This window comes from Protomyctophum bolini, assembly GCF_963924005.1.
Source record: "Protomyctophum bolini genome assembly, chromosome: 5".
Lineage (NCBI taxonomy): Eukaryota > Metazoa > Chordata > Actinopteri > Myctophiformes > Myctophidae > Protomyctophum > Protomyctophum bolini.
This window is the reverse complement of record NC_137866.1, coordinates 26643483-26657689: the sequence shown is the minus strand read 5'-3', so window position 1 is coordinate 26657689 and position 14207 is coordinate 26643483. Positions and strand designations below refer to the sequence as shown.

The window sequence follows — 14207 nt, the reverse complement described above, 5'->3', positions numbered from 1 at the left end:
TCAGTACATGAAACTCCATAGTGCAGTAGTACAGTAGTAGTAGTCATTTACTACAGTAGTAGTCATTTAGTAATATTTCAATATTTCAATTAGGGATGTCCCGATACACTTTTTTTGTTCCCGATACCACAATTTCTGTGTTAGCCAATACCGGTACCGAATACCGATACCAGTGTTTATAGCAGACTCCTCACTCAAATGTGCACTTTGCAGTTTGGGCAAACTCCACATTCCCCAACATTATATTTACCCATAGTGACAATTAACCCCTTACCCCTGTGTCGGCCAGATCAGTGGTTAGACTGGCATATTCAGCGATACCGATATGACCCCATATGACAAATAAGGGCCGATACCGATACAGTATCGGGACATCTCTAATTTCAGTCATCACATGAAGAGCATTGCGCTTGTGTTCAACGAACAGATGTGAAACTTGAATCCTGTGGTCTTTGGTTAATTACAGTGGTGTCGTGTGGTTAAAGATAGTGTGTGATGTTAGCAGCAGGAAGCCCAGGAGGATCCGCTGTTGATAGGAGTGTTGTTACCAAGGCATAACAGAACACACCATGTCCAAGCGGAAAACCTCTATGGCAGTGTTTCTCTCAACCTAGAAGAAAACCTCTATGGCAGTGTTTCTCTCAACCCAGAAGAAAACCTCTATGGCAGTGTTTCTCTCAACCTAGAAGAAAACCTCTATGGCAGTGTTTCTCTCAACCCAGAAGAAAACCTCTATGGCAGTGTTTCTCTCAACCTAGAAGAAAACCTCTATGGCAGTGTTTCTCTCAACCCAGAAGAAAACCTCTATGGCAGTGTTTCTCTCAACCTAGAAGAAAACCTCTATGGCAGTGTTTCTCTCAACCCAGAAGAAAACCTCTATGGCAGTGTTTCTCTCAACCCAGAATAAAACCTCTATGGCAGTGTTTCTCTCAACCCAGAAGAAAACCTCTATGGCAGTGTTTCTCTCAACCCAGAAGAAAACCTCTATGGCAGTGTTTCTCTCAACCCAGAAGAAAACCTCTATGGCAGTGTTTCTCTCAACCCAGAATAAAACCTCTATGGCAGTGTTTCTCTCAACCCAGAAGAAAACCTATATGGCAGTGTTTCTCTCAACACAGAAGAAAACCTCTATGGCAGTGTTTCTCTCAACACAGAAGAAAACCTCTATGGCAGTGTTTCTCTCAACCCAGAAGCCATACAGTTGCAACATGGGTCTCAGGGACATGCAGAGAATGTACAAATAGCAAAAATAGCAGATCTACAAGCTCACAACGCGTTGAGAGCTTGTAGATCAGCTACATACCTCACTGCCAAAGCAGAATATCTCAAACAAGTTGAGAACCGACACCATGAGAGGCAGAATTTTGTTGGACGAATGTTGTCCAATGTCTGGCTTTATGGACTAAATGGTATAGGTTGCTTCACAAAATGATTAACATGGGTCTCTGGAATATACTGAAGTAATTGGAAGCTCTTTTTGCTTTTGTTTTGAGGTTCAAAGAATAGTTTTGTCTTTACATAACTTTTGGATAATTTAATTAACACGGTGACTATATGCTGTAATAATAAACTGCAGTTTTTAGATTACCAATATTATAATCTGCAAGTTGTAAGGAGAACATGCAGGGGTCTTCAACTGGCCAGGTCTAGAATGTTATCATGATTAACAAATTCTTCTGAAGATCCTTTAGCCTAAGGCATGGCGAACACAACACTGAACCGCCATTAGTGGTCCAAAACATGACACATTTTACCTAATTAGCATAAACATAGCCTGCAAAATCAGCTTTTCTTTTGAAAATAAGATTTCCAGAGGAAATGACTGTCCTAAATGAGAATGCGTATACTGTCTACCGCGGTGCTAGCAAACAGTTGTCGCTTTGAGGCGTGACAAGCAATGGTAGCCTACTGCCAACTTCATAGACAGCCTCCATTAAAATTTATGGGAGAGAATAGCCTATTTCTATGCAAAACAACCTGCCTTGGAGAACAGTGAATTTCTAAGCAACGTCCCCATGCCCCTAGCCTGTAAAACTCTCACTGGCCTACATACATAATAGATACAGCTCTCATAGAATTCATGAATGATGAAAAATCAATTCCTCTATAAAAGTTTACATGATTTTAAAGACGTTCTCAGAGAGACAAGGACGGAAGAGGGGGAGAGTGTCTGTCCCGAGCAAACTCGGGCACGGTACGACCGATTGACCTCAAACATCATTATGCAAACCAGGGACCCACCCCAGATTATTGATTTTTTATTGATTTTTTTTACCATGGACAGTCAGCCAATGGCGTCGCTCACCAATTGCCGTGTTTCCTTGAGTGGCCAGAGCTTTGCATCACACTTACATCTGCATTAGGGGTGCACGTTATGAAATTATGACCGATATGATATCCGATCTCCGATTTTTTTGCAGGGTCATATCTGCCGATACGGATTCTGACCGATTCCGATATAATATAGAGGACCACTAACAGGGGGCTTGGCCCAAAGCCTGTTAATAAAGTATTCAATCAATTAATAAATAGCATACCGTATACTGGTATATATACTCTTTTCCAAGTGTCTGTTTTCACAACTGAAAACAGACACTGAATTTCCACTGTTTGCATTATGTGACACAGAACTGAAAACAACAAGCCGAATGACCAGGTGGTTTGCGTGTGCGCATGTGTCTGGTGTGTCTGGCCCGCCAGTCATTTCACATGATTGGTCCCTTTGTGAGCCCCACCACCACTATACATTTCAACTATAATCCCTGTAGTAAAATGTCTCTTTTGTGTGTGGGGGGGCGCAGACCCTAATCTCAATCTGCCATTTACCATCAGTGAAACCACTAAATCACCAATCACTGAATGGCCACCATCATAGACTCATTAGTACGTGATGCACGTGTGCGTGCGCGTGCGTGCGTGCATGTGTGTGTGCGTGCGTGCATGTGTCCAGTTCCAGACCAGAACTGCATGTGGGAGACATGAAGTTTGAGTGGATAACTGGGATAATTTAGTCATTAGGCTAGCTAGAGGAAGGAGAGGAGGGGATAAAGAGAGAAAGTGTGTGTGTGTGTGTGTGTGTGTGTGTGTGTGTGTGTGTGTGTGTGTGTGTGTGTGTGTGTGTGTGTGTGTGTGTGTGTGCGACTGTGCGTGCGTGCGTGCGTGTGTTTGTATGTGTGTGCAGTCGTGCATGCGTGTGTTCATGAGAGAGAGAGAGAGGGAGAGAGAGTGAAACCGAATGAGACTGAAAAGACTACTGCAGATGGAGACAGAGAACGGGAGGTAATCAGGCATGTAGTTAAGTCTGTATAGGAGGCGTTTTCTCAGACACATGGAGCTGTGCGGACACTGTTTCACTTCACCTATCACATTCAATCAATCTCAAAGTGCACACACCTCTGTCTATACTCCACATCTCTCTCTCTTTCACTCTTCTCTCTCTACCACTCCCCCTCTCATTCGGTCACTCACAGACCTCTCACACCTTGTCCCTGTCTGTCTGTCTATGTGTCCGTCTGGTATGAAATGTGACGTTCTTCCTGGCATATCCAACAGTGAATTACAGAGGGTAGAACTATAGTTCACTAGACATTAATCATTTAAACCCTCTAGTCTTAGTGAAACAAACCTAAATTGCAACTGTTCTTGGTAAGCTGGTTCACTCCACACCAAATGAAATCGGTTCCCTCTACACCAAATCTCTTCAGCAAAAATAGCAGATCTACAAGCTCACACTTCGTCACGTTCACTCCCAAAGTTCCCACCAGAAGACTTGCTGTGGTTCAAGTTGTCAAATGAGCGTAATTTGCCAGCATCTCCAGGGCTGACTGTCTGAATGCAGCTTTAGTGCATCTGGGAAAAATGGAGAGATCTCAGGGGTGACCAGAAGGGAAGTGACCACAGAATACAGCTCCCACACACCCACACACACACACCACACACACACACACACACACACACACACACACACACACACACACACACACACACACACACACACACACACACACACACACACACACACACACACACACACACACACACACACACACACACACACACACACACAGTATATGGGAAGTTGTATACAACGTAGTTTCAGGAGTGGAGACCACCCTCTGCTTATCACTGCCACTCCCTGTTCCTAATCACCTCCCGCCTTCACTCAGCGGCCACTCCCCATTCACAATCACCTGTATCCACTACACCTGCCTCCTCTCACCGCAGCCAATCACCCCGCTCCACTACACCTGCCTCCTCTCACCGCAGCCAATCACCCGGCTCCACTACACCTGCCTGCCTCCTCTCACCGCAGCCAATCACCCGGTTCCACTACACCTGCCTCCTCTCTCGCAATCACCGCATAAATACACCTGCGATCTCTCAATGAAGTTGTTACTTACGCAAGCAGAGCGCGCAAGTACTGTAATCGGCTGCGTATGTCGGTCGTGTGTCTGTGTTGTCCGTCGGCCAATCAGGGATTCGCTGATGATGTAACTAAGGTAAGTTTGGTGATCGGCTGGGTATGTATGTATGTATGTCCGGGTAAGAATGGTGGTCCCTTACTTAGACTGTTTCTGGTGACATAACTAAGTAACTAAGTGACAGAGCAGAGATGATCATCCCGAGTAAAGCAACGATAGCTGTCAGTTCCAGAGATTACGCACTTGAGTAGAGGTGTGTGAAATAGTACAAGCAAATAGATGCATGGGGTCACAGAAACATAAACACACACGCACAGTCGCACACAGGCATGCAAACTATATACAATACAGACAGACACTTGCATGTACGCACACACATTGCTTTGTGTGGAGCGCTGCATGATTGTCATCATCAGCAACCTCACATGCAGACATACAGAAAATGCACTATACAGTCACAAGTACACACACAATGACACAAAGTTTGTTCAAAGACATGGACACAGCTAAGACACAGACACACAAACAAATCCAATGACAGCCAAATAAACTCAGGAACACATACACAGCTCTTTCAGTGGCTCTCTACATTCTGACTTAATTGGAGCCATATTCCAATTCCACCTGACAAAACTCTTCTGAGGGTTTCTCACTCACACACACACACACACACACACACACACACACACACACACACACACACACACACACACACACACACACACACACACACACACACACACACACACACACACACACACACACACACACACACACACACACACACACACACACACACACACACACACACACACACACATTCTCTTGAAACATATTCTCTCTCCCCTGTCTTCTCTCTGCCTGTCTCTTTCTCTCACTCTCTCCATCCTTCTCTTACACACTCTCTCCCCCCCTCTCTTTGTACTTTCTAGGTCATGATTCTTCAGATCCAATCTTATCATTTTGTACTTGACAGAATGTCTGCATTTGGCTTATGTAAGGGCGTGTAACAGATGCTTTCTCAATCTGCACTGTGTGTGTGTGTGTGTGTGTGTGTGTGTGTGTGTGTGTGTGTGTGTGTGTGTGTGTGTGTGTGTGTGTGTGTGTGTGTGTGTGTGTGTGTGTGTGCGTGTGCGTTTAAGCAACTAAGCGACTATTCAACTAGTCGATTAGTAAATCCACTATCGATCTTGTTGGTACTAGTTGACTAGTTGATAAGAAGAAAAAGTTAAATTTTCTTCTTTTTTGTAGGCCTCAAGATCAGCTAGAATGCTATATTACAGTCACCAATGTACACAGTTTTTAAATGTACAAATATTATTAAATAATGGGTGGTTAAACAACTAGTAAAAATCACTAGAAGTGAAAGCCCTATAGTGTGTGTGCGTGTGTGCTTGCGTCTCTTTCTTTGATAAACATGATTAAAGAAGGAGAGAGGAACGTGGAATGTGTCTTGGTGCAAACTAATGGAAAAGGTTCCTCAGTCAGAACAATCTTTTAATTTGAAGGTGATTCTCTGCAGACTGAATGTTGAGTGTAAATTCTGCCTTTGGATGTGCAGATATTCCGTCTGCCTCTCTCTGTCATCATCATTCTCAACCAACATCCACATTCTTGTTATGTACAGTTCTATCAACACGGCAACACCACATTCTCACAACACTCATATAATTTCCAGCTAGATTAGAAACTTCGGGGCTCGTTGCAAGAAGATTCGCGGTTCGTTTTCCCACACGACCTGGGAAAACTGTTTTGGGTGGGAGGAGTGTGAAGCCTGATAAAAAGGCCATCGCTTGTTGATCGGCTATTTTTGCCGCGGGACATTGGTTTAGTTTTGGCGGTTCGATTTCTCGGACGCCCTGTGGAAAGTCTGGGTGGGAGGAGTGAAAGAGTAATGCCCTCATCTCTCTCTCAGCCACTACACTAGAGTGCTCTTGAGCAACGCATGTGACATTTTTTACTACTAGCCGCCTCCCTGTGGCCCACTGTAAAGGACGGTGGTTACTGGGCCAAACAATAGGAGGACTGTGGTTGTACAGTTCACTCCCAGGTGTGAATGCAACGACTGTACAGTATATGGATGTGAACCAGAGTGGAAACAGCAAAAAGGCCACACTGGATAAATAATGGGTGAAATCACTGAGGGAACAATTCTTATGCCTACACAGTACAATCCTCCATTCCCTTGACGGTTCACTCAGGAACCAGGATTTTTGCTGTGTATTTACAGTACACATTTCAAAAGGTATCAATTGGCTATACCCCAACAATACTGTACATTTTACATAGACAGAAGAATTTCAGATTATATCCTGAGTCTACAGAGTACGTTGGTGTCATCCACATTCACATACCTACAAATTACCTTGAATCTCAGAAAAGGGGATTCTTTCATCTGATACTTTAACAAATATTAAATGTAATATAATGTGTATTAAATGTAATATAATGTATAATGTGTGAGAAATACAGCCGAGTTCACCTGCATCAATACAATCGCAATACTTAATAACGCAAATACAGCAATGTGATTTGTTTTGGTCAGCATCATGCCGCCCTCTGACCGGCTGTTGAAGTCAAGCATGTCCTCCAGTCAATTCATTTAATTGCATTTCATACACAGGGAGATAACACAGCTATAGCTCCCCATGGTATCTACATCTATATTTCACAACTTCCACAATGCTTTTCACCATCAAAAGGCCTCCCGCCGGCATATATCCCTGACAACTACTAAAATGTGTGGGAGAGACAAACTGGGCAGAAGAATCGCGTCACCATTATGGAGACCACATAGGGAGATGGGGAGGGGAGAGAGAGAGAGAGATGGGGGGGGGATTCTTTAGCTACCAAATGTAACATCCTGAGTTAAACTTTTATAGTGTGAGATGAGACCACCTGACCAGATTCAATACACGGCAAGCTTTTGAGTGTAACAATTTAACAAAAAATGTACTGTTTGCGAGATTCAAGAGAATTAGTCAAATGAACACTGTGATTTGACTGGTGATCAGAGAGAATGTTTAAGGAGAAAGAGAGGGAGAGGAACCGAACCTAATGAAACAGACACTGAGGAGAGAGAGAGAGAGAGAGAGAGACATAACAGAGTGAAGCACCACTCACATTATTTTGTTTTAATTGTTCCAATTTTGCTGCTTTGGCAATATTAACGTATATTTTCTCATGCCAATAAAGCCCTTTGAATTGAAATTGAATTAATTGAGAGAGTGAGAGAGAGAGAGAGAGAGAGAGAGAGAGAGAGAGAGAGAGAGAGACAAGCTGAGAGCCAAGGAAGACAAGACGGTCTAATTCAATACAGGTGATTACATCTGTCAGATACAGAGGGAGAGACAGGCAGGCAGACAGACAGAAGAAAGCAGAGAGAGGAGAAACAGAAGACAGGCAGAGACACAGAATGGATCATTTTTGATTGGATATATAAAGAATATCCATCAGGGTCCAAGAAGGAGAGGGTGTTAACCTGACTGTGTGAGATACGTTAGAAAAAGAACAGAGAGAGAGACAAAACATTCATAAAAAAACACAAACACTGTGTCATCCCATACCTGAATGTGTTAACTGTAACCTGGGTTGAGCAGCTCTCCATGCCGTTGTTAAGGTGTTACCCAGGAGGGCTAGTAGGACCACTGCTGACCTTAGCCGCGACATGCTCTTCGTTTACACACACACACACTGTAAACACACGTGCACTTAGATTAAACACGCATACACAAAAAATCTCAGCTCCCGAGTGAGACTGTAGAGCCAAAGCGTTTGTAGAATTCCAACACACCAAAAAACGCTCTCCTGTCTTGATCTCCAAGTGTCAAGTCCAAAAATCTATCAGCGCAGGCCAACTCCAAATAGAAGCACAGCACATGTGCTCTTAGTCCATGTGTTGATGTGTAGGAAACCCAGGATAGCGCACGCACACACACACATACAGACACTATTTCAAGTTTCTAATCTGTGATCAACACAGATGGTAAGTGCTGAATTTAAACGCAAACACACTGCCTGTATGTGTGTGTATGAGTCAGACATCTGCCCTGTGTGTGTGAGTGAGTTTGTTTGCGTGCGTGTGTGTGTGTGGGCTTGAAAGTGAACGTATTCCAAGTAAACAAGACACTACCCACTGCTGCTTACAGCCTGACAGTTTAGACGCACAAACTGCCTCCTCTCAGCTCCTCTGTGACTCTGTCTGTGGTGCTTCACTCTGTTATGTATTTCTGTCACTCTCTCTCCCTCCCTCTCTCTCTCTCTGTCTCTCCTCCCCTCTCATTTTCTCAGTCTCTCTCCCCATCAACTACGGTACACACTTTCTCCCCATCTAGATCTGTCTTTCTTTTGCTCTAACTTCCCCTGTCAAACTGTTTCTCTATTTTATATTCTGTACCGTTCTCTCTATTTATTTATTTCATACTGTCATTACACCTGCCCACCCCCCTGCCCCACACACAAACTCTCTCTCTCTCTCTCACACACACACACATGCGCGCACACACACACACACACACACACACACACACACACACACACACACACACACACACACACACACACACACACACACACACACACACACACACACACACACACACACACACACACACACACACACACACACACACACACACACAAACCTGCTTCAAGTGGAAAGAAGACCGTGGCAATTGAGCTTTCATCTTTATTCCTTTATATTCCATTCATCCCCCCTTCTCTTTCTCCCTCTCTCCATCTCTTCTTGGCCCCACCCTCCCTCCTCCTTCCTTCCTTCCTTCCTTCCATCCTTCTCAATCCCCTCAGCCCCACCATCCATTTTAAATGAGTCCACACACACATGCACGCACGCACGCACACACGCACACGCGCACACACACACACACACACACACACACACACACACACACACACACACACACACACACACACACACACACACACACACACACACACACTCACCAATGAGAGCAAAAGTACCTAAACAACTCAATGCTTCAATGATGAATACATTATTAACATAGAAATTAATAAATAAAAGTCTATAAATCTATAAACATTCATCACATGAACAGGCAGCCTGCGTGCGTGTGTAAAACAGTACTCACATAGATTTACAGCCCTCCGTCATTGTGTGTATGTATGACACTACCGGTATTTCAAATCATGTCTATCTCGGTTTTGGGCACAAAACTCTGACATTGTGTAGTAGCATAATGGTTTAACATTTTCATTATTATTGAGAACCACATCAACAAGCTTGTCTAACAGTGTAACCCAGAGGAGCTGCTGGCACTGCGGGCTGTATTTCTCACACAAGCTCAAGTTCAATCACGGGCTAGAGGCGACAATTTATTCATTCTCCGGATAAATAATTAATTTAGGTTGCGTGCAAATGAACAAGTCAGACTCTTTCTCCCAGGACTTTTCTATCTTCAGCGCAAAAATATTTTATTCAGTAGTGGCTGTCCATGCCAGTTTGTGCTATTGTATAATTACACACACACACACACACACACACACACACACACACACACACGCGCACACACACACACACACACACACACACACACACACACACACACACACACACATACCAATGTGCTTCAGTTGACTGTCTGTCAAAAATCCACCTTGGTGCATCCTGCTTTGTCTGACCAGCTCAGTGGCCTTGTGGTTAGAGTGTCCGCCCTGAAACTGGGAGGTCGGGGTTCGAAATGGGACCCAATGCCCCCAGTCAAATCAACTAATCAAATTATTCCCGAGCGCGGCACGGCTACAGCTCATCGCTCCTTGGCTGCGGCTCACCGCTCCAAGAGATGGGTCAAATGCGGGGAACAAATTTCACTGCGGTAACATGTGTGACAAATCGTACGACTTTGATGTCTATGCGAACACAAATAGCCTGTGTGCGAGCAGGGAGGGTGTTATTTGTCACTGCATGTATTCATACGGGCTGGCACTCTACTACGACCTTGTGGGGGCTCCTCACTGGCAGGTGAGAGTCAGTAGGATATACAACACAGAAATGTGTGAATAACGACCAAAGGGGGGTGACATTTTTTTATTAAAACTAATCTAATCTAAAAACAAATAAAATAGTTCAAGTTTGGGCTGGATGAAGAACGGCTGGCTAACTTTTCTGAGTTGTGACTGAGTAAGTAAATTGTAGCCTAATGCAACAAACAGTATTGTGCTAAATCACATAATTTATCACATACAGACCAATACTCTTGATAATCTAATAGTCCAAAATGTCCAAAATGTACGTAGTTGATTTAGGCGACTATATTCAGGGCCAGTGCTTCCATACAGGCCACCCAGGCAATATTGCCTATGGCAGCACTGACTATATTGACAATTTGACATACATGCATGCTGTGAGTGGGACACTGAAGCCCATTTTGTGCTGAAAGAAAATAATACCACCTTTCTTCAAATTAAAAAGATAATACATTATATAAACAATGGTTTAAAGACCCCCATGTTCTCTAGTAGATGCCCCTGCTTTTAAAGGGCCCGGTTCAGACGTGTAGGCTACGTGTAGACGTATTGTAACTGACTGACAACCTAACCTATGCACCCATCAGGGCCCAGGGGTGGTAACAGGTACGGTCACCCCTTTTCCATCTCGCCCCACTACTCTATCTAGCTGAAAATAACAAACATAAATTCATGTTGGTGATTATATAAAAAGGTATTATATTCATTTGTAATTGTTAACTTCAATCTGTATATCCATGGGCATAATAGCATCATGATGCCATTACAAAACATGGGCTACATATGGAAGAAATATGTTTAATAAAACGAAATTAACTGCTAGAAGGTCCTAAATTAACTTAAATTAAGCACCTTAATTAAGACACCGTCTCTGTCTCATGTTATTCTTCCTTAATTTTACAGAGTATAGAGATCGACTACTATAAAATCAAATAAATCTGTATACAAGGTAATTTTAGATTTCAGGGGAGGGAGGGAAATACTAAATTAACTGTTAACTACATTAACACTTTTGGCGGGGGCGAGTTGGTAAAGGGGCGAGTTGTCTGGTATTCCAGGGGTATAGCCTACTGACCTCCTTGCATCAGATGATTTGAAGGACATCATGGCTCTAGCTCTCTTCTGCTGTCTTTTCTCCTTCTTTCGGTTTCTGTCAAATGAGGAAAAAAAAGGGGGGGGGGGGAGATGAGATTCCTTAAAACAGAAACCACCAGTGTTGTTTTACTACCTTTTTTTCACTGACAAAAACGACATAATAACTAAATCAAAACTAAGCCATGATGACTAAAACTATGACTAAATATACTGACAATTTCGTCAACAAATAAAAACTAGACTAAAATGTTAGGAAGGGACTAGTGGACAAGAGATCCAGTATAAGTCATTTTACAATTGGTTGCTTGCTGAAAATATCCGATCTACAAGCTCACAACGCATCGTGTTGTGAGCTTGTAGATCGGCTATTTTCAGCAAGTGTAAAAACAGTCATTACGACGACACCAAGGCCCACCAAAATACATTTCAGTCGACTAAATCAACTGTAGATTTAGTCGACAAAGTAGGCTATCCGTAGCCTTGGCTAAATATTTATTATATTTAAATAGTTATTTGAAGGAAACTTTACATAGGGTGTTGACGTCACCTCAGCTCTGACCGTGGTCTAATTAAGTGACACATTTCCTAAAACTGACCTCCACTCTAATAATAATGCTGGCTTGGATAGATTATTATGCACAATATTAGTCATCTACCCATTATCTGGATCCATTGAAAAGTTAGACTATGCTGCCATCTCGTGGCAGTTTATTTGATTACTGTATATGTTCATTAGTTGTGTCCAGAAGGGAGAAGGCTCTGTGGTTGCATCGATTTTACCATCAGACCAAAATGAACAATGTGTCACTCAAATACAGGTATTTTTGTCTACTCACAACTCGAATTATTATACAAATGTTTACCACTACTAGGAGTAGGAAATTGCCATTCAAGAGTGTTTTGTGTTCATAAACAACAATATAAATGTGAGTTCCAAAGTCGTATGCATTGTGCAATGAGTAGACATTGCCGCTAGAGGTCAGTATAATATTGACTAAAATACTCACAGGATTCAGGAAAGCTAAGGTGTGGGTCGGGAACGCGCTCAACAGCAGTACTCCAGATATACTGCACTTCATTTAGAAGAATATCTCAACTGTTCTTGGCTAATATGACCGCTGCGAACAACTTAGCAACTGTGAAAAATTCTCTATCCGGGGCGAAATACCCGGAAATGACCACACCAGACAGCTACTTCAAACATATGGTTCTATCTTCTAAACTGTGTGACAGATTTCCTGAGATGCTCAAAATGCAGCTGTACGAAAAGCTTGCATGCTCTTTCTATCTGCAAAGTGTTCGTTTAATAAAAATCCACCATAGACATGTTATGAGCTACTTTATGTCAAGAAAGTCCTTGAGGTGATTTTTTTCTAAGTGTTGGAGTTTGGAAGCACTCCCTTTCAGTATCCTGCTGGCTCCTGCATTATGTGCAAATTCAAAACAGGTGGTACGCAGGGCCATTGAGTGATTATTCAATGAGCGCTTCCAAACTAAAGAGTCCTTTGTCTACCAGTCAACCTTGAGGCTTAATCAGGAGATGTAGTAGCCACAGGATAATCTAAGCGGTGGATATTGCTCATGTCTTTATGTATGTAAATTGTCTTGTTCTTTGTGTTTTGTATGTGTTCTGCATACTTGGCTGCTGTGTCGCAAGACAAATTTCAGTGTGAACTGACAATAAAGTACTATATCATATATATATAATAATTGCTGCTAACAAACGTCCTCCTGCTGCTGCTTAAAGGACCACTTTTCAACCTATCTTCATATAATAGGTCCTCACTAATAATCATGATAAAATGGTGTTTTTTTCTACTCAGTTTGTGTCTCATAGGAGGGCTGTAGGCAGTTCAGAAACCCGTCCACCGGTGACATCATCGATGAGGAATCCAAGCTAATAGAAACTTCGGGCTTTCTTCTGAAAAGTTGCAATGCGAAAATGGAAGCCATCGTTCCCACGATAATTTTTGTAAAAAAAATCTTGTTTACAAATATTCTGCGTGAGCATCTTTATCTTTTGCATCTGCCCGTGTGTGTGGGAAGCATAACATTGTGGCAGAGTAGAAACGTCCGTATGCCCCCCACCAAGGTTCGGAGCTCGAAGTTTATTTTTTTAATTAATTGGAAACGAATGGTTCAGATGTTCCTACCGAAGTTCGAGTCTATAAAACAGCAAGGGCTAGGGTACAGCCTTAACACATTTAATGCTGCGCATGTTGCCCCCAACCAGAAATGAATCAGGGTGTTCTATGGCTCCTGTATGTGGAATACTGTGCCAACTGTATGTAACACCAGGAGACATTCTAGGGCTAGGTGATACCTAGGTGACAGGCTGACAGCCCATTCATCCAAACAGAAAAGTCATCTCTAATTATATTAAACAACGTCAACATCACCAACATTGCAGCTGCAGGGAAAGCTTGAATTATCCTATTTCAATCTGTAAGGTTTTTGTTTAATAAAAATCCACTGTAGACATTTTATGAGCTAAATTCCTTGCAGATGATTATTTTCAGAGTATCAGAGTATGGAAGCGCTCGTTATCAGTAAAGCAACCTCCTGCTGCACTATGTGCACATTCAAAACGGGTGGTACGCACTACGCATGGGCCGTTGAGTGATATTCAACGAGCAATTCCAAACTCCAACACTTGCAAATCACATGCAAGGAATTTCTTGACAGGAA

The 14207-nt window shown here is 42.8% G+C and overlaps 1 protein-coding gene across 2 annotated transcripts in view; it reads right to left on the bottom strand.

The window, feature by feature from the left end:
- Window positions 1–8613, bottom strand: part of sema3h (sema domain, immunoglobulin domain (Ig), short basic domain, secreted, (semaphorin) 3H) — a 73872-nt gene extending 65259 nt beyond the window's left edge. Inside the window, exons 1-2 of one of the 2 annotated variants that reach the window (XM_080764438.1) lie at window positions 8213–8613; window positions 7988–8114 (exon numbers count right to left, since the gene is read on the bottom strand). In XM_080764438.1, the coding sequence (XP_080620564.1) occupies window positions 7988–8090 (103 nt within the window). In that variant the 5' untranslated portion in view covers window positions 8091–8114; window positions 8213–8613. The remainder of the gene's footprint in view (window positions 1–7987; window positions 8115–8212) is intronic. The other variant, XM_080764439.1, reaches the window with a different exon arrangement.
- Window positions 8614–14207: the final 5594 nt, after the last annotated feature.